This window comes from Monodelphis domestica, chromosome 6 (assembly GCF_027887165.1).
Source record: "Monodelphis domestica isolate mMonDom1 chromosome 6, mMonDom1.pri, whole genome shotgun sequence".
NCBI lineage: Eukaryota > Metazoa > Chordata > Mammalia > Didelphimorphia > Didelphidae > Monodelphis > Monodelphis domestica.
The window spans coordinates 65395480-65416724 of record NC_077232.1 but is presented as its reverse complement, the minus strand read 5'-3'; the positions used below and the strand labels follow the sequence as shown (position 1 = coordinate 65416724).

The following is a 21245-nucleotide window of genomic DNA, read 5'->3' as shown; positions in this document are numbered from 1 at the left end:
AATACATTATAAACAAATACTCCAATAGCTGTTGTTCAGACTTCCTAGCTTCCATTTTCAGGGGGCAAATGGGTAGCTAAGTGGATTGAGAGTCAGGCCTAGAGACAGGAGGTCCTAGGTTCAAATCTGACCTCAGACACTTCCTAGTTGTGTGACCCTGAGCAAGTCATTTAACTCCCATTGCCTAGTCCTTACCACTCTTCTGCCTTGGAACCAATCAACACAGTATTGATTCTAAGATGGAAGGTAAGGGTTTTTAAAAAAAGAAACCAATTAATCAGGGTATATCCATACAACCAAACACCACTCAAAAGCAAGTGAAAGGGCAAAAGGAAGACAGGGCTGTGTCTTCACTGCCAGAACTGAGTTGCTTTTGTGTTCTTAGTACAGCAGAGTAAAAACAACCATCAACTGTTGTAGCTAAATTGCTCTCTCTCGCTCTCTCTCTTTCGATGTAGTAAGGCAAGATCTGCCACTTTCTAGCTATGTGACCTTGGGCAAGTTCCATTTCTCCCTCTATCTCACCACATTCAATTGATAGACAAAAATCTGGAGACCTTAGCTGATAACAAGCTTAGTGTAAGCCAACAGTTTAACAGAGGTCCGAAAAGAATCTACCATGAACTTGGCCTACACTGAATATGGTTCAAATCATATTTTTTGGGGTTGATAATATCTTGGCAACCATGTCTAATTCTGAGTAGTTTCTTTAAGTAAAACATTGATAAACTGGACTGGGACCAATCAGAGAGGACCAGGATGGTGAGAAGAGTACATGAACAACAGTTGAAAATTTGAGGCTGTCCATCCTTAGGGAAAGTCCATAATGTGATACAACAGTTTAAAGTGCTGTTATTTAATTTTTGGGAAAAAAGTGTTTTATTGATACTTTTATTCTTTATAATATAATAGTCATCTCATTTTTTACCCTCTGACTCACAGAGAACTCTTTCTTATAATAAAGAAAAAGTTATACAAAGCCAAGCAATAGAGTGACTTTATCTGACAACTTATTAAACTTTAATTTCCTGTCCACTGTGAGAATTATTATTGAGAAAAGAGGAGATGGTTATGCCGCTCTGTGTTACTGCAGAGGATGGCATTGAATTTATGGGTAGAAGTAATATGATAGGCTTATTTCAGATTAAAATAACACATAATTCTATGATTACCAAGTTGTCCAAAAATGGAATGAATTACCTTGTTGGGTTACTGAAGTTATTCAAGTAGAAGTTGAACAATAGTCAGCAGCATGATTAAAGAGATTTGGAGATTAGGAGAGAGTTTGGACTGACTGAGTCCCTTCCAACTCTAAGATTTGAGAACTCTATTTATACAGCATTTCTTGCTAGAATAACAAACCTGGCTCAGGATCCTTCCCGATCTTCCTCCCATTGTTTCCATGACTTCAAAAATGGGGAAATTCCAGTTGTTCATTTTTGCTATTAGTGCATCATGATCCTCTCTTAATATTAGTTCCAGTAAATGAGCTTCATTGACCTGTGTACAAACACACATATAGAAACCTAAAAAAACTTGACTTTTTGACTGTAAGTGATAAATTCATCTTGACATTACGACCCAAAATAGATGCTACAAATCCTCAATACTATATTCTCAGACTGCCATCCTTAAATGCACCCCTTACCCTTATTCTCTCTTCCTATCATTTCTTATTTGGGCAGAATGAGATCTTCAAATAATTTTAAATAAGTTATTTTAAGATCTAAATATGATTCAGGTAATACTAGAAAGATGACCTCCCAACACTAGGGACTGAAAATTGAAAATATAGCATTATTTCTATAAATTTTTTAAAACTTTTCAAGCTAAAATCCACTAAATAAGTTCTAAAATTCATTATTTTTTTATTTCAAATTTATCATATAGTATAACCTGTATAAAACTGCTTACCATCTCAGGGAGGGAAGGTGAGAGGTAGAAAGAGAGAGAATTTGGAACTGGAAATGAGAAAATAAATTGTTTTTATATGTAATTTTAAAAAAATTACTGAACTTTAAAAAGTTATCATATGTCTTGAGTTATTAGAGGTAAACTAATATATTTCTATATTTTTAGGGTTATTGTCCAGAAAAAAGATTTTTTTTTGCTACTGTGTTTTCCAGCTCTTCAGAGTAAAAAAAAAAACAGAACAAAAAAGGTTAAGGTAAAAGCAACTTATTATTTGAACTGTTACACCAATTTTCCAAAATTAGAAAAGTACTACTCTTGACAACAGTGATCCATGTTACCTCAGCGTTTTCATAAGGACACTTTGAGTGCTTATTCTGCTGGCCCCCTAGTACCATCTCTTCTTTCTTCTCTTCCTTTTTTTTTCCTTCACCTTTCTCCTCTAAGGCCTTCTGGGAGTAGCACCTATCTAGGTCATTAGTTAAGTCCTCTCCTGGTTTATCAGAAGGCTTGTCCTGGGCATCTTCTGAGCCCTCTTCTCTTGCTTTTCCTCCATCCTCCTCCTCTTTCTCCTCTTCTTCATCTTTCAGTTCTCTGTCAAGTTTCTTGTCTGGCTCCTGCTCTGGCACCTCCTCAACCTCTTTGATTGGCTTTTGGGCAATATTGATGTTTCCCTCTTCAACTTTCAAAGAAATAAATAAAATTATAAGAAATACATTTACTTTAATCTCTGCAGACAATTTGATAAGAAAAAATTGTTGTTTTCTTGTTATATCTCAGTTTGGTTATAATTGTTTGTTAGAATATATTAAACCAGTGTTACCAGCTTTCACTCCAGACTGCTGAATGGCAGCACTAGCTAGTCAATGGTACAAAGATGGGTTTCTTTTGCCCAGTCCCTTCCAAGGGAGTCCTGGGTCTCAAAGGAATCTTTTCCACAAATAGCTTAATTTGTACATTTGAGAATGAAGGAACAATGGCTAGTTTGGGAAGAATGGAAAATGTTCAGGCAGTTAGTTCCTCAAAATGATAATGTTATCAATTTCCTAAGCAAATTACAAGCACAGTGTTATTTAGATTTCCTTTATATTTAAAATGCCAAGTTCATTCAATAGCAGCCAATCAATTGAATTAAGATGTACTTTCCTCTACCAAAATGACTGACTTTAAATTTTCTGGTCTACCTCTTACTGAAAAGAGAATTTGGACTCTGTTCCACTGAGTGATCTCAATGACAATTATTAACTAATAATGCCAACTCCATTAAGTGAATCACTACTTTTATGTTGGAGAACATCATTTTTAACATGTAAAAATAAGAACAGAATCAGTCAGTTCTCAATTATCTTGTAAAAAAATATTTAATTTTGAAATGCTATCTATGATTTTCTTGTACTAGAACAAACAGCTTTCTTAATTGTGCTAAGTTTAGAATAAGTCTAAAATCTATGTGCATTCCCTTAGTCTGTACCAACCAAGAGCAAGGGAAAGCAGCCTAATAGTCACATTAAGTGAAAGGCAAACCAAACCATTCTGGAAATACTATTCTGGCCAGGACAACCAAGTTTGGTAATATCTCCTCCAGTAAGTATTCTATGAAAATTATTTATGAAAACTCCCACGGCTATTATTAAAGAAACAAGGGTACTAATTTTTCTAATTATTTTACATTGTGATGCAGTCATTATAAATAAATTTCTGGTTGCAAAATATAAACTATTTCACAGATATAAAATAATTTATATTAAGTAAAATATTAAGTCCCTAAATTAAATGTAAGTATACTTAATTCAGATATTTATTATTACTATTACTAGTAGTAATACTGTTACCTTGTATTTGCACAGATGTTCTAGAATCTTTAGTTCACATTACCTATGTTATTTTCATTCTAACAATCTTGTGAAGCAGGTAAGACATAATTCTGTGCTAAACTAAAATACAAAGGGTAAAATATAAAGAAATTAAATTATTTGCCTAGAATTAACTACTTAGTGCCAGAATTGGATTAAAACTCCTGATCATGTTTTCTTTTTATCTGGCTATTTAATCTAACCTTGGATGGATTCTGGAAATCTGCAATGGAAGAGATTTATTTATTATAGAGTGAAGCTACCTAGATATACTTTAATCATGTGCTCTCCCTCATACTAAGTGACTTGCTATGTCTGTTTCCAGTTTCATGTAAAGAAAGAGCTAGACCCTAACCCGTCAAATACTTTCATTTGATTATACATTGACAGATAGTGATAGGGCTTTGTTTTTTGCAATGATACAAAGTTGCATTTGTTGACCAATCAGCAACAAAAATTAAAAATTAAAAAGCTAAGGCAACCAATTTGACAGTAAAGGAAAATAATAAATGTTGGAGAATATGTGTCAAAATTGGGATACTGATGCATTGCTGGTGTTGTGAATTGATCCAACCATTCTGGAAGGCAATTTGGAATTATGCCCAAAGGGTTTTAAAAGATTGCATGCCCTTTGATTCAGCCATACCACTACTGGGTTTGTACCCCAAAGAGATAAAAAAATGTTTGTGCAAAAATATTTATAGCTGCACCTTTTGTGGTGGCAAAAAACTGGAAAATGAGGGAGTATCCCTCAATTAGGGAATAGCTGAACAAAGTTTAGAATATGATAGAGATGGAATACTATTGTGCTATAAGGAATGATGAATTGGTGGATTTCTGTAAAAACTGGAAAGACCACCATGAACTGATGTGGAATGAAACGAGCAGAACCAGGAGAATGTTGTACACAGAGACTGTAACATCATGAGACGATCAAATGTAATAAACTCTGCTACTAATTGCAATTAAGTGATCAAGAACAATCCTGTGGAAATTATGAAAAAGAATGCTATCCACATCTAGAGAAAAAACTATGGGAGCAGAAGAAACACAGAAGAAAAACATGATTTATCACTTGGTTATATGGGTATAGGATTTAGGGTGGTGGTTTTTAAAAGATTACATATGGAAACTGGTTTGGAGTAATAATAATAATAATTATATATATATATATATATATGAGTGGCTTATTAGCTCTAGGAGGGGGGAGGGAAGAGGGAAGAGAGGGAACAGGAATCATGTAACCATGGGGAAATTTTTCTAAAAAAAAATCAGTAAAATAATGTGAAAATTAAAAAAAAAAACTTTATGGCAAAAAAAAAAAGCTAAGGCAATAGTTATGTGCTTGAAATAAGTATACATAACTTTTGAAATCTCACCTGGTTTTCCACTCTGGTCATCTGTATCATATTCAGATTCATGTATTGAAACATGCTTCAGTACCTCACGTCCACAACTTAAGAAATAAATTAGATAAAGGTATATCATGAGGTCGTTTCTCTTATTTTTTTAATCAAGATATTTTTACTTTCCCACCAAAACCCACTAAAAAATCCACCTAATGACACAACCTCCTTAAACTCAGGAGGTTTGATTGTAGGGGCCATCATAGTAAGCCCCTTTTTCTTCTGGGCAGCTGGCAGTACTTTTGCATTTGGTATTTCATTTGAGCACAGCAGCTCTGGAAGAACAGGGGAAGGGAAGAAAAGCAGCATTTATATAACATCTTCTAAGGGTCAGGCACTGTGCTAAGTGCTTTTACAAATACAATCTTATTGGATCCTCACAACAACCCTGGGAGGTGGGTCCTGTTATTATCTCTATTTTACAACTGAGGAGCCCAAGGTAGACCCAAGATAACCAATTTGCCCAGAATCACATAGCTAGTAAGCATCTGAGGTTGGATCTGAGCTCAGGTCTTCCTGACTCCAAGCCTAGCCCTCTATCCACTCTACCTAGATGCCTCAAACTTCCTCCTGGAAAAGGAGGCAGTGTATATACAAAGATAGTATTATATACATAAGAAACTAAGCCTCAGAAAGATTCAGTGCCTGTCTCAAAAAGAGTGAGTAGCAAGTCTCTGAATTCCATCAATGCTGAACTTTTGTGCACTGTGGGGTATAAGGGAAATTTTTATTACTATTGCAATGAATAAGTGACAACACAATTGAGGAAATATCAGTATTTGTAAATTAAACTACAACTAGAGTAATTACTTTCTAATGAATAGCTAGCTTTCTGTTGGGGGGAAGGCCACACTAGACAAATATTGGAACAAAATGACCCACAATTTAAAAAGGACCCAATCCATTCCACTGGGTCCTTTTCTTCCATTCTCCAGTTGATAACTTGCTTCTGCACATTTAAAAGGAAAACAAAGTCCTGGACCTTCTACATATCAAACATCCTAATGAATTACAGAAAAGAAGGAGCTTTGGGTTTGAAGGAGGTGACGGTTTGCAAGGCCAGGCCAAGGCTAAACCAAAAGACAGAGAGGGAAAAAGAGAAGAAATGGGTACACTGAAATCACCCCACTGCCTGGAGAAGAGGGTGTGCACATTCAAAGTGGGGTTGTCATCCAGCGTATATGAGGAGCTCAGTCTTTTAGATTCCTAAGTATTTTATGTTGTCTAGGGTGATTTTAAATGGAATTTCTCTTTCTAATTCTTGCTGCTGAAATGGATTGAAGATATATAGAAATGCTGATGACTTATGCGGGTTTATTTTGTATCCTGCAACTTTGCTAAAGTTGTTGATTATTTCGACTAGCTTTTTGGTTGATTCTCTAGGATTCCTTAAGTAGACCATCATAACATCTGCAAAGGAGTTCAGTCTTTTAAAGAGAGCAATACAATAGAAAGAGGCAGTAAGCCTTGGCTAGAGGGCCTCACTATGTCATCTCAGATGTGACATTTCCATTTGTTGAGTCCTATCTGCTGTCATAATTGAGGCCTTCCTCTATCTCCCTCAATAGGGTCAGGGAGGATCAGATAGGCCATCTGTAACTGCCAATGGCCAGAACTATCAACTCTCATCCTTATTTCTTTCTTTGTTATCTCATTCAGGGTAGTTACAATACCAGGGGGGAAAAAATACTTGGAGAAAGCTGACTGAAAAGCTGGCTCTGGGCCCTGTTGTCTCTTAAGAATCCTCCCTCCTACTCCCTGGGAACTGAGGGTTATTTTATTCATAGTGCCCAATGGAGGGAGGGGAATGGCAATGGTTTAGTCTTTTATTTCAGCAAGCGAAGAGGGGCTTATCAAGTTATTTAGGTGAGGTTATTCAGGAACAAAAAATACTGCAAAGGGCCAGGAATAACTACTGGAGCAAAGGATCCAGCGCACCAAGAGAAGAGTCAGGCACCGCCTGGGTTACTGCTGAAGAAGAGATAGCTCTGAAAATCTAGGATTTACTATGAGGCCATGCACAAACTGTGCCCATTCAAAGGCTTCCCAGGCAGTGAACACTGACTTACACAAAGGAAGCTCTCAGGGACTGATGGGCATCCAGGAATACTCTCATCTAAACCACAGCAAAGGTAGCTAAGGAGCCTAGACCTAAGAAGTACCTCCATCCCCTATTCAAAACTTCCCAGGTATATTGTAAAGTCATTGTTTATTGATTCTACTTTCTAAATGGGAGCGTTTAAGAATTGTTCTCTATTTCATCCCAGAGGTAGGTACCTTCATGGGAAAATGGTGAAGCCAATGTAATAGGAATGAGATGATAAAAAAAAATGCTACATAAACAGAAACATCACCCGGCACACAGGATGACCTCTATCTGACCTATTGTGGAACTAGGAGAAAGAAACAGAAAAATGCACATGTGTATAATGACCAAGAGGACCTCTACACCTTGATAATAAAATAAGTAAAAGTGAAGGAGGCTTACCTGTTACAGATATGGCTACCAGAAGTTTTAAACTGCTGAGGCAAATCTGGAGTACTTAGTGCTTTCCCAAGAGATTTGTGTAAAGGAGCACCTGACTTAGTAAGAGAATCAGTGGGGTCAGGAAATCCTATGTTGGACCGGTTGACTAGGGAACCAGCAGGCATTGGTTCATAGCTAAGTGAATTCACAGGATTCAGGTTGGGTGAAGCACCTAAAAAAAAAAATTAATGATGCATTTCTTCTGGAAATAATGTATGACAACATAGATGGTTCTTGACCCAGGGGTGCTAAACACCCACATTCTACTTAGGGCTCCCCTGGAACTCCAGCAGAATACCCAGAACAGGTGGAGAAAAGGAGCAGGACTGGCTATTCCATTCCAGCTGGCACCCATGGATATGTTTCTCATTCTAGTGTGAGCATTTTCACATGTTCTCCAGGGCTAGCTCAAGGCTTCATCTAGCAAAGTACCAAAGGTGAGTCCCATTTTTAAGGTTCCATGAGCAGAGAAGACAAGTCCTACACTGATACAATTCACATTAAATTTTTTCTCTTCTCCACTCCCTAACAATCTTCAGCATAGCTTAAAACCTCTTTTTTTAAAGTCCAAACTATTTTCCCATCAAGAAAAAGTACTGCTATCAGAAGTAACTATTGGGGGCAGCTGGGTAGCTCAGTGGATTGAGAGTCAGGCCTAGAGACAGGAGGTCCTAGGTTCAAATCTGGATTCAGACACTTCCTAGCTGTGTGACCCTGGGCAAGTCACTTGGCCCCCATTGCCTAGCCCTCACCACTCTTCTGCCTTGGAACCAATACAGAGTATTGGTTCCAAGACAGAAGGTAAGGGTTTTTTTAAAAAGTAACTATTATAGGGTATCCTCAAAGTCCACACTGAGACTTTTGGGATACGTTGTATATTTGGAGCAGGGCAATGAGAAATGCTATCACCAGAGAAGTCTCAAGTCCCATTAACTGCCCAAAAAGGGCAAGAAGAGAAGAGCTGATTTGGGATTCCTAGCTTCAGAGACCCTCCAAAAATTCACTCTACTTCTCCCCAGCTGTCCATTCTAATTTGAAAAAAGATACCAACTCTTTCAGGCCCACCAATAAAATCAAGCTGCCATGTTAATATGCTGGATGATTATGGCCAAGTAGAGGGGGAGGGTTGGGGGGGGGTAGGTAAAAAAGAATGAGGAATATCCTAAGCTGGTGTTCTGCATGTCTTTAAAGTTTATATAATCAACCTGTAGTATGGAACAGGTAGCATGGAAAGTTCTGAGAAGAGGGATAAAATGAGAAATCTAGAAAATCTTCTAGTTACTCTTAAATTAGGTCTTCTGAGGGTAGCCTCATCGTTTTACCTTTAATCTTCTGAATTTCCATAAGATCAAATATAGGCAAACATAACCCTGATGACCCATTACAAAGTAAAATATAGAATTTCAAACTAGTCAACATTTTCTATAATTTGCAGTACTGTTTCTACCCATTATTCTAAATAATGAAAAAATGTTTTTCTTCTAAGAATTTTTTAAAGTCCATTAAACATTTCAATTCAGAGAAAAATACTTAAGCTTAAAGGTTCAAGTGTAAGGATTAACCAGGGGGAAATAGGGTTTTTCACTCCCTTCTATTGACTATACCCAGAATTTTCCCCCAATAATTAATATTCTATGGAATGGAGCAAGAAGTGGGGGATAAGGGGCATTGATACTTCTCTGGAGAATTCCCTTCACCCTTATTCTTCTGCTGAATGCAGCATATTAAATTACTGGAACTGTAATCACACACCTTAGCAACTAATTCCCCATGACCAAATAAAAAGCAACATTAATTGCTAAATCACATGAATCTTTATGGCAATGTTAAGTTGAATAAAACAAGAAAAGAGAGACTGTAACAACTCCCCAAAATGTCATGTTTTCTGAGGATTCCTATATTTAAATCACAAAGACCAGAATCTTACCAGATCTCAGAGGACTCCTATAGTCAGTCAAGGTTACTGAAGATGACCTTTGCTTTGGGAATGTAAATACATTTGAATCTGGAGATTCTAGGCTAAAAGGAGAATAGAAGTTAAGTACCTGCTCAGGTAGTGGCTGGACTAGATGACCTCTGAAATCCCTAGTCACTCTGTGATTCTATTTCTCTAACTGTCCTCTACCTCCCACTCAGTCTGGACTTTTGTAGGATCTTTTGTGCCCAAAGATACAGCTTTCTTGGGCCCCAAAGACTTATCAGGTGGACCAATAATTAGTAAAGAAGTTAAGATATATAAACACAGGCATCATGAGAGTTACTCTCTCACAAAAGGATCCCCACTCACCTAAACACTAATATATGCCAAATAAAATATATCTGTTAACATAGAAAATTAAAGTAAAAATTGATGTAGCTGAGGGCAGAGGGCAAGGGGATCATCTCCCCATATACTCCAGATTTTAGAACTTAAATAAAATCCATTATTCTGCTGGTTAGTAACTGTCAAAAAGGAATTGTCTGGGGCAGCTGAGTGGCCCAGTGGATTGAGAGCCAGGCCTAGAGATGAGAAGTCCTGGGCTCAAACCTGGCCTCAGACACTTCCTAGCTGTATTACCCTGGGCAAGTCACTTAACCCCCATTGCCCAGCCCTTACTACTCTTTTGCCTTGGAACCAATACACAGTATTGATTCTAAGACAGATGGTAAGGGTTTGGGGGGAAAAAAAGGAATTGTCACTATTTGTACTTACATACCCTGTAATATTTCCATTAATTGATAACTAGAAAAAAAAAAGACTCACAGATAGTGGGCTTTGAAGGATCAAAGTTACTGAACTGGGCTCAGATGGTCTGAATTTGATCTCCACCCCAGGAGTCCAGATGTTATCAGAAAAGTCACAGGCTGTCATGGATAACCTTAGGCAAACCACTTCACTCTCTGGGAGTAAGTTTTCCCATATAAAAAATGAAAATTGCATTAAATAACTTCCCCAAATCCCTGTGTCTCTAAATCTATATTTATGGCCCTAGGACCTCAGCCAAATTATTTTCCATCTTTGAGTCTCAGTTTTATTACCTGTATAATAGGGGAGGAGGGGGACAAGATAATTTCTAAGGTCCCTCCTATTCAACATTTTATGATTCTGGAATTGGAATATCACTGTTCTTCCTTGAGGATTCTGGGTTAATTAATCACATAAAAGACATAAGATGATTCCTTAAAATATATATGCATATATTTTACTTTTATAACACATTCGTTTCCAAACACATTCTTTCCTCTCTCCCATACCAAATAAAGACTTCCCTTGTAACTAAATGATTTTTAAAGACAGTTCAGCAAGGCTAACTGATACATTTACTTTCCTAAGCCAGTATGTCTGCTATTCCAAACAATAGTCCTCCCACTTCTCAGAGAGACAAGACAGCATATATTTTCTCATCTCTTCACTGGGGTCCACTCTTGCATGAATTTATATGCCTTCCCTTGATGCTCTGAATTCTTCATATTCATCATTTCTTATGGCAAGTATACTATTCTCTACTCAATGACACTACTTTGCTTCCAATTCTTTGCTACCACAGAAACATGCTACTATATTTTCATCTATATGGGACTTTCCTTTGTCTTTTTGACCTTCTTAAGCTATAAGCGCAACAATGAGATCAACAAAATTCTTAAGTATCCTAGCCCCAGACCTAAGGTCAGGAAGACCTAAGTTCAAATCCAGCTTCAAACATTCACTCTAGCTGTGCAATCCTGGACAAATCATTTAACTTCTGTCTACCTCAGTTTCCTCATCTGTAAAACGGGGATGATGGCAATAACTTTTGCCTCCCAAGGTGATTGTGAAGATCAAAGGAAAAATATTTACAAAGGGCTTAGCACAGAGTCTGGCACACAGTAGGTGCTTTATAAATGCTTGTTCCTTTTCTTACTCTTCATTTGTTAAGAAGAGGTAGAAATGGGGTAAAAAATCCTATTTACCACTGTCAACATGGAAATATAGAGATCCCCATTTACTTAGTTTAAGGGCATAAACCCCAGGTTTTGACCTTGTCACAAGAGAGGTTTTCCCCTGAGGGAAGATTCCATTTCCAATAGACATCCACTTCAGCTTTGGCACAGTAGGTAGCGTGTCAGGGAGCTTCAAGCTGAAGGTCCTGAGTTCGATCCTCAGAAGGAGGGTGTGATATACTGGGAGAAGCTTCTGGAGACAAAAGAGCTACTTGACTTTGGATGGGGTCTACCTCCCACCTGAAGTGGATGTCTATTGTCTGGTGAAGTGGGACCTTCACTCAGGGGGAAACCTCTCCTGTGACAAGGTCAAAACCTGGTGTTTATACCCTTAAACTAAGTAAACTGGGGATCTCTATATTTCCATGTTGACACCGCCTAAAGGGAGACGCTAACTGACTCTTTTGGGAGCCAAAAGAATACTCCACTCTGAGGTGTAGGACTCAGATCAGAGGTGAGTGTCCACTTTGAGTCTTACATGGAGTGTACCTCAAAGAAAGGTTGGTTAACAGTAATGGTTGGCAGGGGAAGGTTTGGAAGTGGCAGAGAAGAATAGGCAGCATTCCTCCTTCTACGAGGCGATGGAAACACACTCTGGATTAGGTGACCAGTGATGAAAGATGTTGGGGGAAGGAAAGTTCCCGTGATCCAAAGAAGATGGAAAGACTTGGGAGAGGAGGAAGCAGAATGTGAAGGGCAGTTGGTTAACAACTGATCTAGAGATCCATACTTAATGGGAAGGGTTAGGTACAGAAAAGAGGCAGCCCTAGGACAATAGGAAAACGGTGTCAACATGGAAATATAGAAATCCCCAGTTTACTTAGTTTAAAGGTAGAAACCCCAAGTTTTGACCTTGTCACAGGAGAGGTTTCCCCCTTGAGGGAAGGTCCCACTTCACCAGACAACAGACATCCACTTCAGGTGGGGAGGTAAACCCCATCCAAAGTCAAGTAGCTCTTTTGTCTCCAGAAGCCTCTCCCAGTACATCACACCCTCCTTACCCAGGATCAAACTGACGCACTACCTACTGTGTCAAAGCTGAAGTGGATGTCTATTGTCTGGTGAAGGGGGACCTTCCCTTGGGGGGAAACCTCTCCTGTGACAAGGTCAAAACCTGGTGTTTATACCCTTAAACTAAGTAAACTGGGGATTTCTATATTTCCATGTTAACAAAGGTATTTTTCACTTGGGCCACCTTTGATTCTGAATCCCAGGGATTCAGAGAGGAGGAAGAGAAAGTGAGCTAGACACAGCAGAGGGAACTGGCAAACCCTTCAAACTCAGAATGTAGTTAGACTTTTTCCTCTCTAAACAGGGGTAAGAGGCTTGGGGTCAGGGGCCTAAATAGCTGTGGAAGGTTGGAGCTGGGGTTGATTTCCCTACTCTCTCTCATCCCAAAATGCATCTCAGTGGCAGAAATAAATTTGGTTTTCAGCCCCTGAGTGAAAAATTCGGAATGACAAAAGAAAGGAAGCAGAACACAGGGAAGAGGAATCCAGAGAGAAAGTTTAAAGACTGGTCACCTGATCTGGAATCTCCCACTATGTCCCCTTTGCAAAGTCCCTCTCAGAGTCTTCATTTTCTCCTATGTTAAATGAGGGAGTTGAATTTAAATTATCTCTAAGGTTGCTTAAAGCTATAAAATTATAGGATTCTCTTTATATTCATAAGCAGAAAAAGTGTTTTGTTAATAAGACTAGGATGATTTCTTTATGACAAATAATTCAGTACAACAAACCAGAGTTTGCACAAATCCTATGCAACATTAACTACAAGAATATTTCTTATTAATGCTGAAAAGTCATCAGTAAGATTTAGCCTTATATCTATTTACAACTCCATACATAATAAGAATGAGGGGAACTTTTCTTAATAGAGCAAATAGTATTTATTTAAATACAAAAGTAAACACAAAAGTATAATGGAGAAAAATGGGAGTCTCTCCAATAAGATCAAGTGTACAGCAAGAAAGACCTTCATCATCATTATTGTTTAACATTGGGGTAGCTACTTAAGCAAAGAATTGGAAACTGAGGGGTTGTCCATCAATTGAGGAATAGCTAAACAAGTTGTGGTATAGGATTGTGATGGAATGTGTTTCAATATCAGGATGACAAGCTGGATGACTTGGGAGAAATCTGTAAAGATTTATATGAACTAATGCAAAGTGAATTGAGCAGAACCAGAAGAACACTGTACACAGTAACAGCAATATTTTTTGACAAACAATTGTGAATGACCTGGTTATTCTCAGCAATGCAGTGCTCTAAGACAATCCTAGAAACTCATGATGAAAAATGACAAAGAATGGATGAAGTCTGAATGCAAACTGAAACATCCTATATTTCACTTTCTTTCTCTTTTTTTTTGTTTGAGACCTCTTCCACAAAATGCCCAGTAAGAAAAAATGCTTTATGTGACTGCACATGTAAAATCTATATCAGATGGCTTACTGTCTCAGGGAGGGGAAAGAAGAATATGGTAAATGAGAAGGAAGAAGAGAATTTGGAATGCAAAACTTCAAAAAAAAGAATGTTAAAAATTGTTTTTACATCTAACTGGGGAAAAATAAAATATTATTGTGTGTATATTTTGTTTGCACATAATTCTTTGCATCTCTTCTGTTAGATTATGAGTTTCTTGAGAAGGGACTTTTTTTGGCCTATGAAGCCTGAGCACTGACAAATGTAGTAAAAATTCACTGGGAAAAAATCTTTGCAACAAGTTTCTCTGATAAAGATCTGACAAAGGGTATCCCCAAAGTCTTACTGTGGTTTTGCACTAAGACTTTTGGAACATCCTACATAAGAAACAATCAAATTTAAAAGCCTGAGATTCCAGTAGGTACATGTTCTGAAGTTAGAAACAGGTAGTTTTCAAAAGAAGAAACCTAAGCTGTCAACAGGCATATTAAAAAAGTTCTAAATTACTAATTAGAATAATGCAAATTAATCTAACCATAGTCAAAGAAATAAAAATAGGGCAGCTTTGAGATTTCACATCCCGTATATCAGATAGACAACAATGACAAAGGAGGACAATGACAAATGTAGAGAGGCTATTGAAAATAGGTAAGCTGGTGCACAGGGTGGAGTCATTCTGGAGAGCAATCTGGAACTATGCTCTTCCCAGACTATATATCTTTGATACAGCAATACCAGTGCTAGGCCTAGACCCCAATTTGCAGAAAGAGGACAGAGATGGACATTTACATAAATATTTATAGTAGCTCTCTGTGGCACTCAACAATTGAAAACAGAAAGATATGGTGTGATAATAAACAAGATGGGCAATTTCAAAGGCAACTGAAACAATCTCTAAGATCTGATGCAGAGGGAAGGAGAACTAGAAGAACAATGATAGCAGAAAAATAATTTTCAAAAGTTTAAAATTCCCATCCATACAATGATGAACATGAGTCAAAAGAATGAAGAGGAAACATACTATTGACTTCATGAAAGAGAAGTGTTAAACTTAAAATGCAGAGTCATTCATGGCTAAGGTGGGAATTTGTTTTTGCTAGACTATGCTGCTAAATATTGAGGATTTTATTGGGGGGATTATTTTCTAATTGCTATGTGGAAGTGAGGGAGAGGCTGATTGATTTTTTTTTAAGTTTGTTAATTTTTTTAAAAAGTATCTCATCCTCTCATTCACCTTCCATCTACTTGCCATCACTGACACTTAGCTCCCCACCCCCATGACACTATCTCCCTCACCATTCCCTCTAGCACTAACTTTACCTTCACTTATTATATTACACACCCCCTCATCCTAGTACACCAGACCTGGAAGCGGAGCTGGAATAATTCTAGCTCCTCATTGCAACTTCCAAAGACCCCTCTACCCCCATCCATCAGCAACCCCTTCTTCCTTGAAGTTCATTTCATTAAAATTTTCCAATTAATGCAGTGTCTGTTATATACCCATCCCCATAATGTCCTCCCTTCTTCCTCAAGGAGGGCATCTGGGTCACTCTTGTCATCTCCTATCCAGCTCCTTCCCTTATACAAGGGGATTGTAACATCTGTACTGATGCTTCCTAAAATTCCTGAGCCTTTCAATTTCTCAGCCCCTTTATATCCCCTACTCACTCTTCATTCCAACTTTACTCTCAGATCCCTTGCCTCCATCATCCTAACAATGTTTGCCAACCCTTAGTCTTGCATTACTCCAATGATCCACAGAGATGAGAAGGGAGAGCATTTCAAACACATGGGAAAGATGTTTAGTGGCAGGAGATAGATTGTCATGGGAGACAACAGTCAGGAGGCCTATATTACTGAATCAAAAAGTAAGTAGAAAAAAAGTAAAATGTAAAAAGGCTGGAAAGATAGGGAAGGAAGGACCTAATTTATGGAATGAGGCTATGAAAACCAAACAAAGGATTTTTACATTTGTTATAAATGAGAAATCATGCAGCAAAAATTACTTCCAGGAGCCTAAGGGTAATAGATAACCTTAGTACAGTTTAACTTTAAACAAAGACAATTTGGCTTAAAAAACTTGGAAATGTTCTTTATTCATAGAGTTGTCTTTGGAGAGCCAATATGGAGTAATGGTTAGGGAACTGGCCTTGGGTTCCTGTCTCTCCTCTGGTACACACATACCAACTCTGAGATCCTAAGCAAGTGAAATTACTTCTAACTACCCCAGGCAATCAGACCCTAAAGATGCAGAACAGCTGCTTCTCTGCCTACAATGGAGGAGGGGATTTCTCATCAGGGTGTTGAAAATTGAGGAAAAGTGAAAAGAAAGCAGGACAAACTAAACTGCAACAGCAACAAAGAAGATCCCTCTCCCTTTTGACTGTCCAAAGTCAAGGTAAAGTCAAATCTGTAGAAACTCTGCTCAACAAAAGGCCTTCTAGGATCCAGAATAACAAGGAACCTTTCAGAATCCAAAGTCAAGGTAAAGTCAAATCTGTAGAAACTCTGCTCAACAAAAGGCCTTCTAGGATCCAGAATAACAAGGAACCTTTCAGAATGCATGCTACGGCCTCCCATTTTACAGATGATGATACTAAATTTCAAGGACACAGCTAACTAATGAGGAGCTGAAAGAATGATTAGTACCTTCAAATAGGTGATGCTCTGCCTTCACCAACACAATTTTAACTTTTTATTCTGCTTCTCAACAAACATTAGGCATGTGTGTCAAGGAGCTGGGCACCTGTTCAGGTCAATGAGGAGGGCAAAGAGAACCAAGATGCATTTTACCTTGAAGTACTTTGTTGCCAGAGAGTGTTCCTTCTGTTACCGTACTCCCATCTTGAAGGAGATTGTTCAGGAGGTGGCAAGGGGAGACCTGAGGCTCTTGAATTTCTCCTTAGTTGTAGCATCAGTAAACTATTTCTATTATTTAAAATCTGTTGAATAAACAACAGTTAAAATCATTACACTATGTGACATACAGAGGTACATCCATGTGTTTAACATATTTTTCAATAAACCACAGAGAAATTAAATTATATCCTTTCTGAGAAACTGAGTTAATTATTCCTACAAATTTCACATTTCATCATATTGTTCTATTTTTCTTCTACTTTTTTTAAACTGTGTTTTTTAATTAATTAATTTAGAATATTTTTCCATGGTTACATGATTCATAGTTCTTCCCACCCCTCTTCCCTCCCCACTCCCAGAGCTAACAAGAAGCCCCACTGTGTTATACAATATCATTATTTAAAATCTATTTCCATATTATTCATATTTGCAGTAGAGTGATCTTTTAACATCAAAACCCCAATCATATCCCCATCCAACCACGTGATCTATCATGTGTTTTTCTTCTGTGTTTCTGCTCCCACAGTTCTTTCTCTGAATGTGAATAGTGTTCTTTCTCATAAGTTCCTCTGGATTGTCCTGGATCATTGTATTGCACTAGTAGAGAAGTCCATTACATTCGATTGTACCACAGTGTATCAGTCTCTGTGTACAATGTTCTCCTGGTTCTGCTCCTTTCACTCTGTATCAATTCCTGGAGGTTGTTCCAGTTCACATGGAATTTTTCCAGTTCATTATTCCTTTGGGCACAATAGTATTCCATCACCAGCATATACCACAATTTGTTCAGCCATTCCCCAATCAATGGACACCCCTTAATTTTCCATTTTTTTGCCACGACAAAGAGTACAGCTATGAATATTTTTGTTTAAGTCTTTTTCCTTAGGATCTCTTTGAGATACAAACCCAGTAGTGGTATGGTTGGATCAAAGGACAGGCAGTCTTTTAAAGCCTTTTGCACATAATTCCAAATTGCCCTCCAGAATGGTTTGATTAATTCACAAATCTACCAGTGTGTATTTGCCATATCCCCTCCAGCATTTATCGATTTCCTTTCCTGCCATATTGATCAATTTGCTAGGTGTAAGGTGGTACCTCAGAGTTGCTTTGATTTGCATTTCTCTAATTAAGAGGGATTTAGAGCACTTTTTCATATGCTTATTGATAGTTTTGATTTCTTCATGTGAAAACTGCCTATTCATATCCCTTGACCATTTGTCAATTGGGGAATGGCTTGGTTTTTTTGTAAATTTGAGTTAATTCCATATATTTGGGAATTATATCTTTGTCAGAGAGTTTTGTTATAAAAATGTTTTCCCAATTTGTTGCTTTCCTTCTAATTTTGGTTGCATTGGTTTTGTTTGTACAAAAACTTTTTAATTTGAAATAGTCAAAATCATTCATTTTACATTTTGTAATATTGTCTATTTCTTGCTTGGTCTTAAATTCCTTCCTTTCCCATAGATCTGACAGATATACTCTTCTACATTCTCCTAATTTATTTATTATTTCATTCTTATCTTTAAGTTATTTACCCATTTTAAATTGATCTTGGTATAGGGGGTGAGCTGTTGATCTAAACCTGATTTTCCCCATATTGTTTTCCAATTTTCCTAGCAGTTTTTGTTAAAGAGTTGAGTTCTTGTCCCAAAAGCTGGGATCTTTGAGTTTATCAAACACTGTCTTGCTGAATCATTTACTACTAGTCTATTCCATTGATCCTCCCTTCTGTCTCTTAGTCAGTATCATATTGTTTTGATGATCACTGCTTTATAGTGCAGTTTAAGATCTGGTACTGCTGGGACTCCATCCTTTACTTCTTTTTTTCATTAGTTCCCTTGATATTCTTGATCTTTTGTTCTTCCAGATGAACTTTGTTATATTTTTTTCTAATTCCATAAAAAAGTTTCTTGGTAGTTTGATAGGTATGATAGATATGAATAAGTAAATTAATTTGGGTAGGATTGTCATTTTTATTATATTAGCTCATCCTACCCATGAGCAATTAATGTTTTTCCAATTATTTAGATCTAGTTTTAATTGTGTTAAATCTTCTACCTTTTAAACTAATTACTACAGTAAACTCTGACTTCTCTGGAATCTAAAGGACAGAAAGCTGAAAAAACTAGATATTTCTTTAGCATGTTCTATACAAACTCTACTTTTTGGAGAAGACACAATCAACATGAAAACAAGTTGATATGAAGGATTTGTCCTTATGATGCCACTTTCTGAGCATATTTTAGGTCTAGTTCGGTCCAACCTCAAACATCTAAAGAATAACAGTAACTGATACTGCTCACCTCCACTTCTGTTGGGAAGAGATCTCTTCCTCCTCTGAACTCTACAGCATATTTCTTCCTTCATCTGAACAGCTAACCTTGTATTATCATTGTGTACAGACACATTCTCTCCTAAACTCTTTGCTCTTCAATAGCAAAGACAAAATCTTGGGGCAACTAGGTGGCTCAGTGGATGAAGAGTCAAGCCTAAAGACTGGAGGTCCTGGGTTCAAATTTGACCTCAGACACTTCCCAGTTGTGTAACGCTGGGCAAGTCACTTAACCCCCACTGCCTAGCCCTTACTGCTCTTCTGCCTTGGAAACAATACTTAATATTAATTCCAAGATGGAAGGTAAGGGCTTAAAAAGACAAAAATTTGTTTGTCATGTCTCTAGTCATTATACCTAGCTTAAGCTTTGGAAATAATAGATACTCAACAAAGAATTGCCAAATGAATGTGAATATTCATAATATACCTGAGACCACAAGACTTAAAAGTACTTTGTGAATCATCAAAAGTTATATTTTCTAATTATCATCTAACTCTTTGAAAACTGATTACCCAAGCATAACACCTATGGTATTTCAATTAACATAATATTGCACTAGAATAGTCTTCTCTCCTACCGTCCTAAGTGAGGAGTTGATTTCCTCAGTAATAACAGAGAACAACACAGATCTGTTTCTTAAGAGCTAATTTCTTCTGGATGCTTGTGCTTTACTTCAGAATTAAAATCTTCAAAATAACAATTCAGAGCATTCCAGGAGGTAGAACCTATGAATTTGTAAAAGCTTAAAAGTCTCTTTCCATATAAGTGTTTGTAACTATGGCACAACAAAAGAAAAATAATAATGAAATTCTACAGAAACCTGACAAATAATTTTTTTCTAAATTGGTTTTCAGTAAAGCATCAGCCTTAGTAACCCTAAGGCATCCAGTATTATTAGACTGCTATTTTCAATGGCCAGGGAATAACATGGAATCAATAAAAATGGAAGCTAGCATTCCATAATCATCTCTAAGCTCACTGCACTACTCAAGCAAGCTTATAATCAAATTCTTCTTTAGTTCTATCCAGATTGTCTCTGGTGGTAAGGTCACTGAATCTTGTTTAGTCCTCTTTATAGATGGCTAAGAAGTTATTATATTCTAGAATGCTCTGGTAAATTGCCCTCTGACATTTTCTTTTCCTAAGCTGACCTACTCAATTGACACTCACAGGGATTATTTCCTATTCCATTGATCATTTATGTTTTCTTTCTGTGAACATTTTCTCACACACTTTTAAGAAACGGAGAAATCAAATCAAAACATTTATGAGGAAGCATAGTCTAGCAAAAAGGACCCTGGACTCTCCCACTAACTCAACTCCAGACAATGGCCTTTTCCAATTCCTCATCCTTATTAAGTGTGGGTTTTGAGATTGGTACAGACAATCTCTAAGGTTTCTTCCTACACAAACATTCTCAAGTTCCAAATAATCTAATTTTAGCCTTGAATAATGTCTAATAATGGAATGGGATTCAAGTATCAGTTCTTGTTAACTGGATCTTGTGGTTGAAGTGCTAAAGCATACGAGGACATTTTCAGACCTCCATTCATAGCAATGAATAATACATCAACAAACATAATCAAATATTTTTGGATGGTTAAGTGGCTTATGTGATCTCTAAACATCTCTTCAGGCTCTAAGATTCAATGCATCAGTGCTTCCAGGATGGTTTCCTTCACGCTTAATTCCTTCTCTAGAAAGACTGTACTGCCACGAGAGCACTACACCAAAGACAAGGCACTTCATCTTTCTATGACACTGTCCCCTCCTGCTCAGACAAGGAGACCTCTCAGGGCCCTTCCAGCACTCATTCTATGACCCTGGAAATGCAGACTTAGAAGCAGCATGAGGCAGTAGGTAGAGCTGCCCTGAAACAAGGAAGGCTTGGCCTGGAGTTCTGCCAAGGACACATCCTGACTGGGTGACCCTACACCAGTCATCTTTCACACTACCAGCTAGAACACAAA

The 21245-nt window shown here is 37.5% G+C and overlaps 1 protein-coding gene and 1 long non-coding RNA gene across 3 annotated transcripts in view; one reads left to right on the top strand and one right to left on the bottom strand.

Moving 5' to 3' along the window:
• Positions 1 to 21245, bottom strand: part of PDE3B (phosphodiesterase 3B) — a 184828-nt gene that overhangs the window by 31878 nt on the left and 131705 nt on the right. Inside the window, exons 4-9 of the mRNA XM_003341455.4 lie at positions 16877 to 17025; positions 9625 to 9716; positions 7659 to 7869; positions 5144 to 5220; positions 2253 to 2593; positions 1363 to 1500 (exon numbers count right to left, since the gene is read on the bottom strand). Of these exons, the coding sequence (XP_003341503.2) occupies positions 1363 to 1500; positions 2253 to 2593; positions 5144 to 5220; positions 7659 to 7869; positions 9625 to 9716; positions 16877 to 17025 (1008 nt within the window). The remainder of the gene's footprint in view (positions 1 to 1362; positions 1501 to 2252; positions 2594 to 5143; positions 5221 to 7658; positions 7870 to 9624; positions 9717 to 16876; positions 17026 to 21245) is intronic.
• Positions 6736 to 7648, top strand: LOC103093833 (uncharacterized). Of its 2 annotated transcripts, none has more exons than XR_469343.3 (2): positions 6736 to 7302; positions 7438 to 7648. It is a non-coding gene; the product is annotated as an uncharacterized LOC103093833 (long non-coding RNA). The 2 variants fall into 2 exon arrangements; XR_469342.3 differs by having other exon boundaries at positions 6736 to 7359.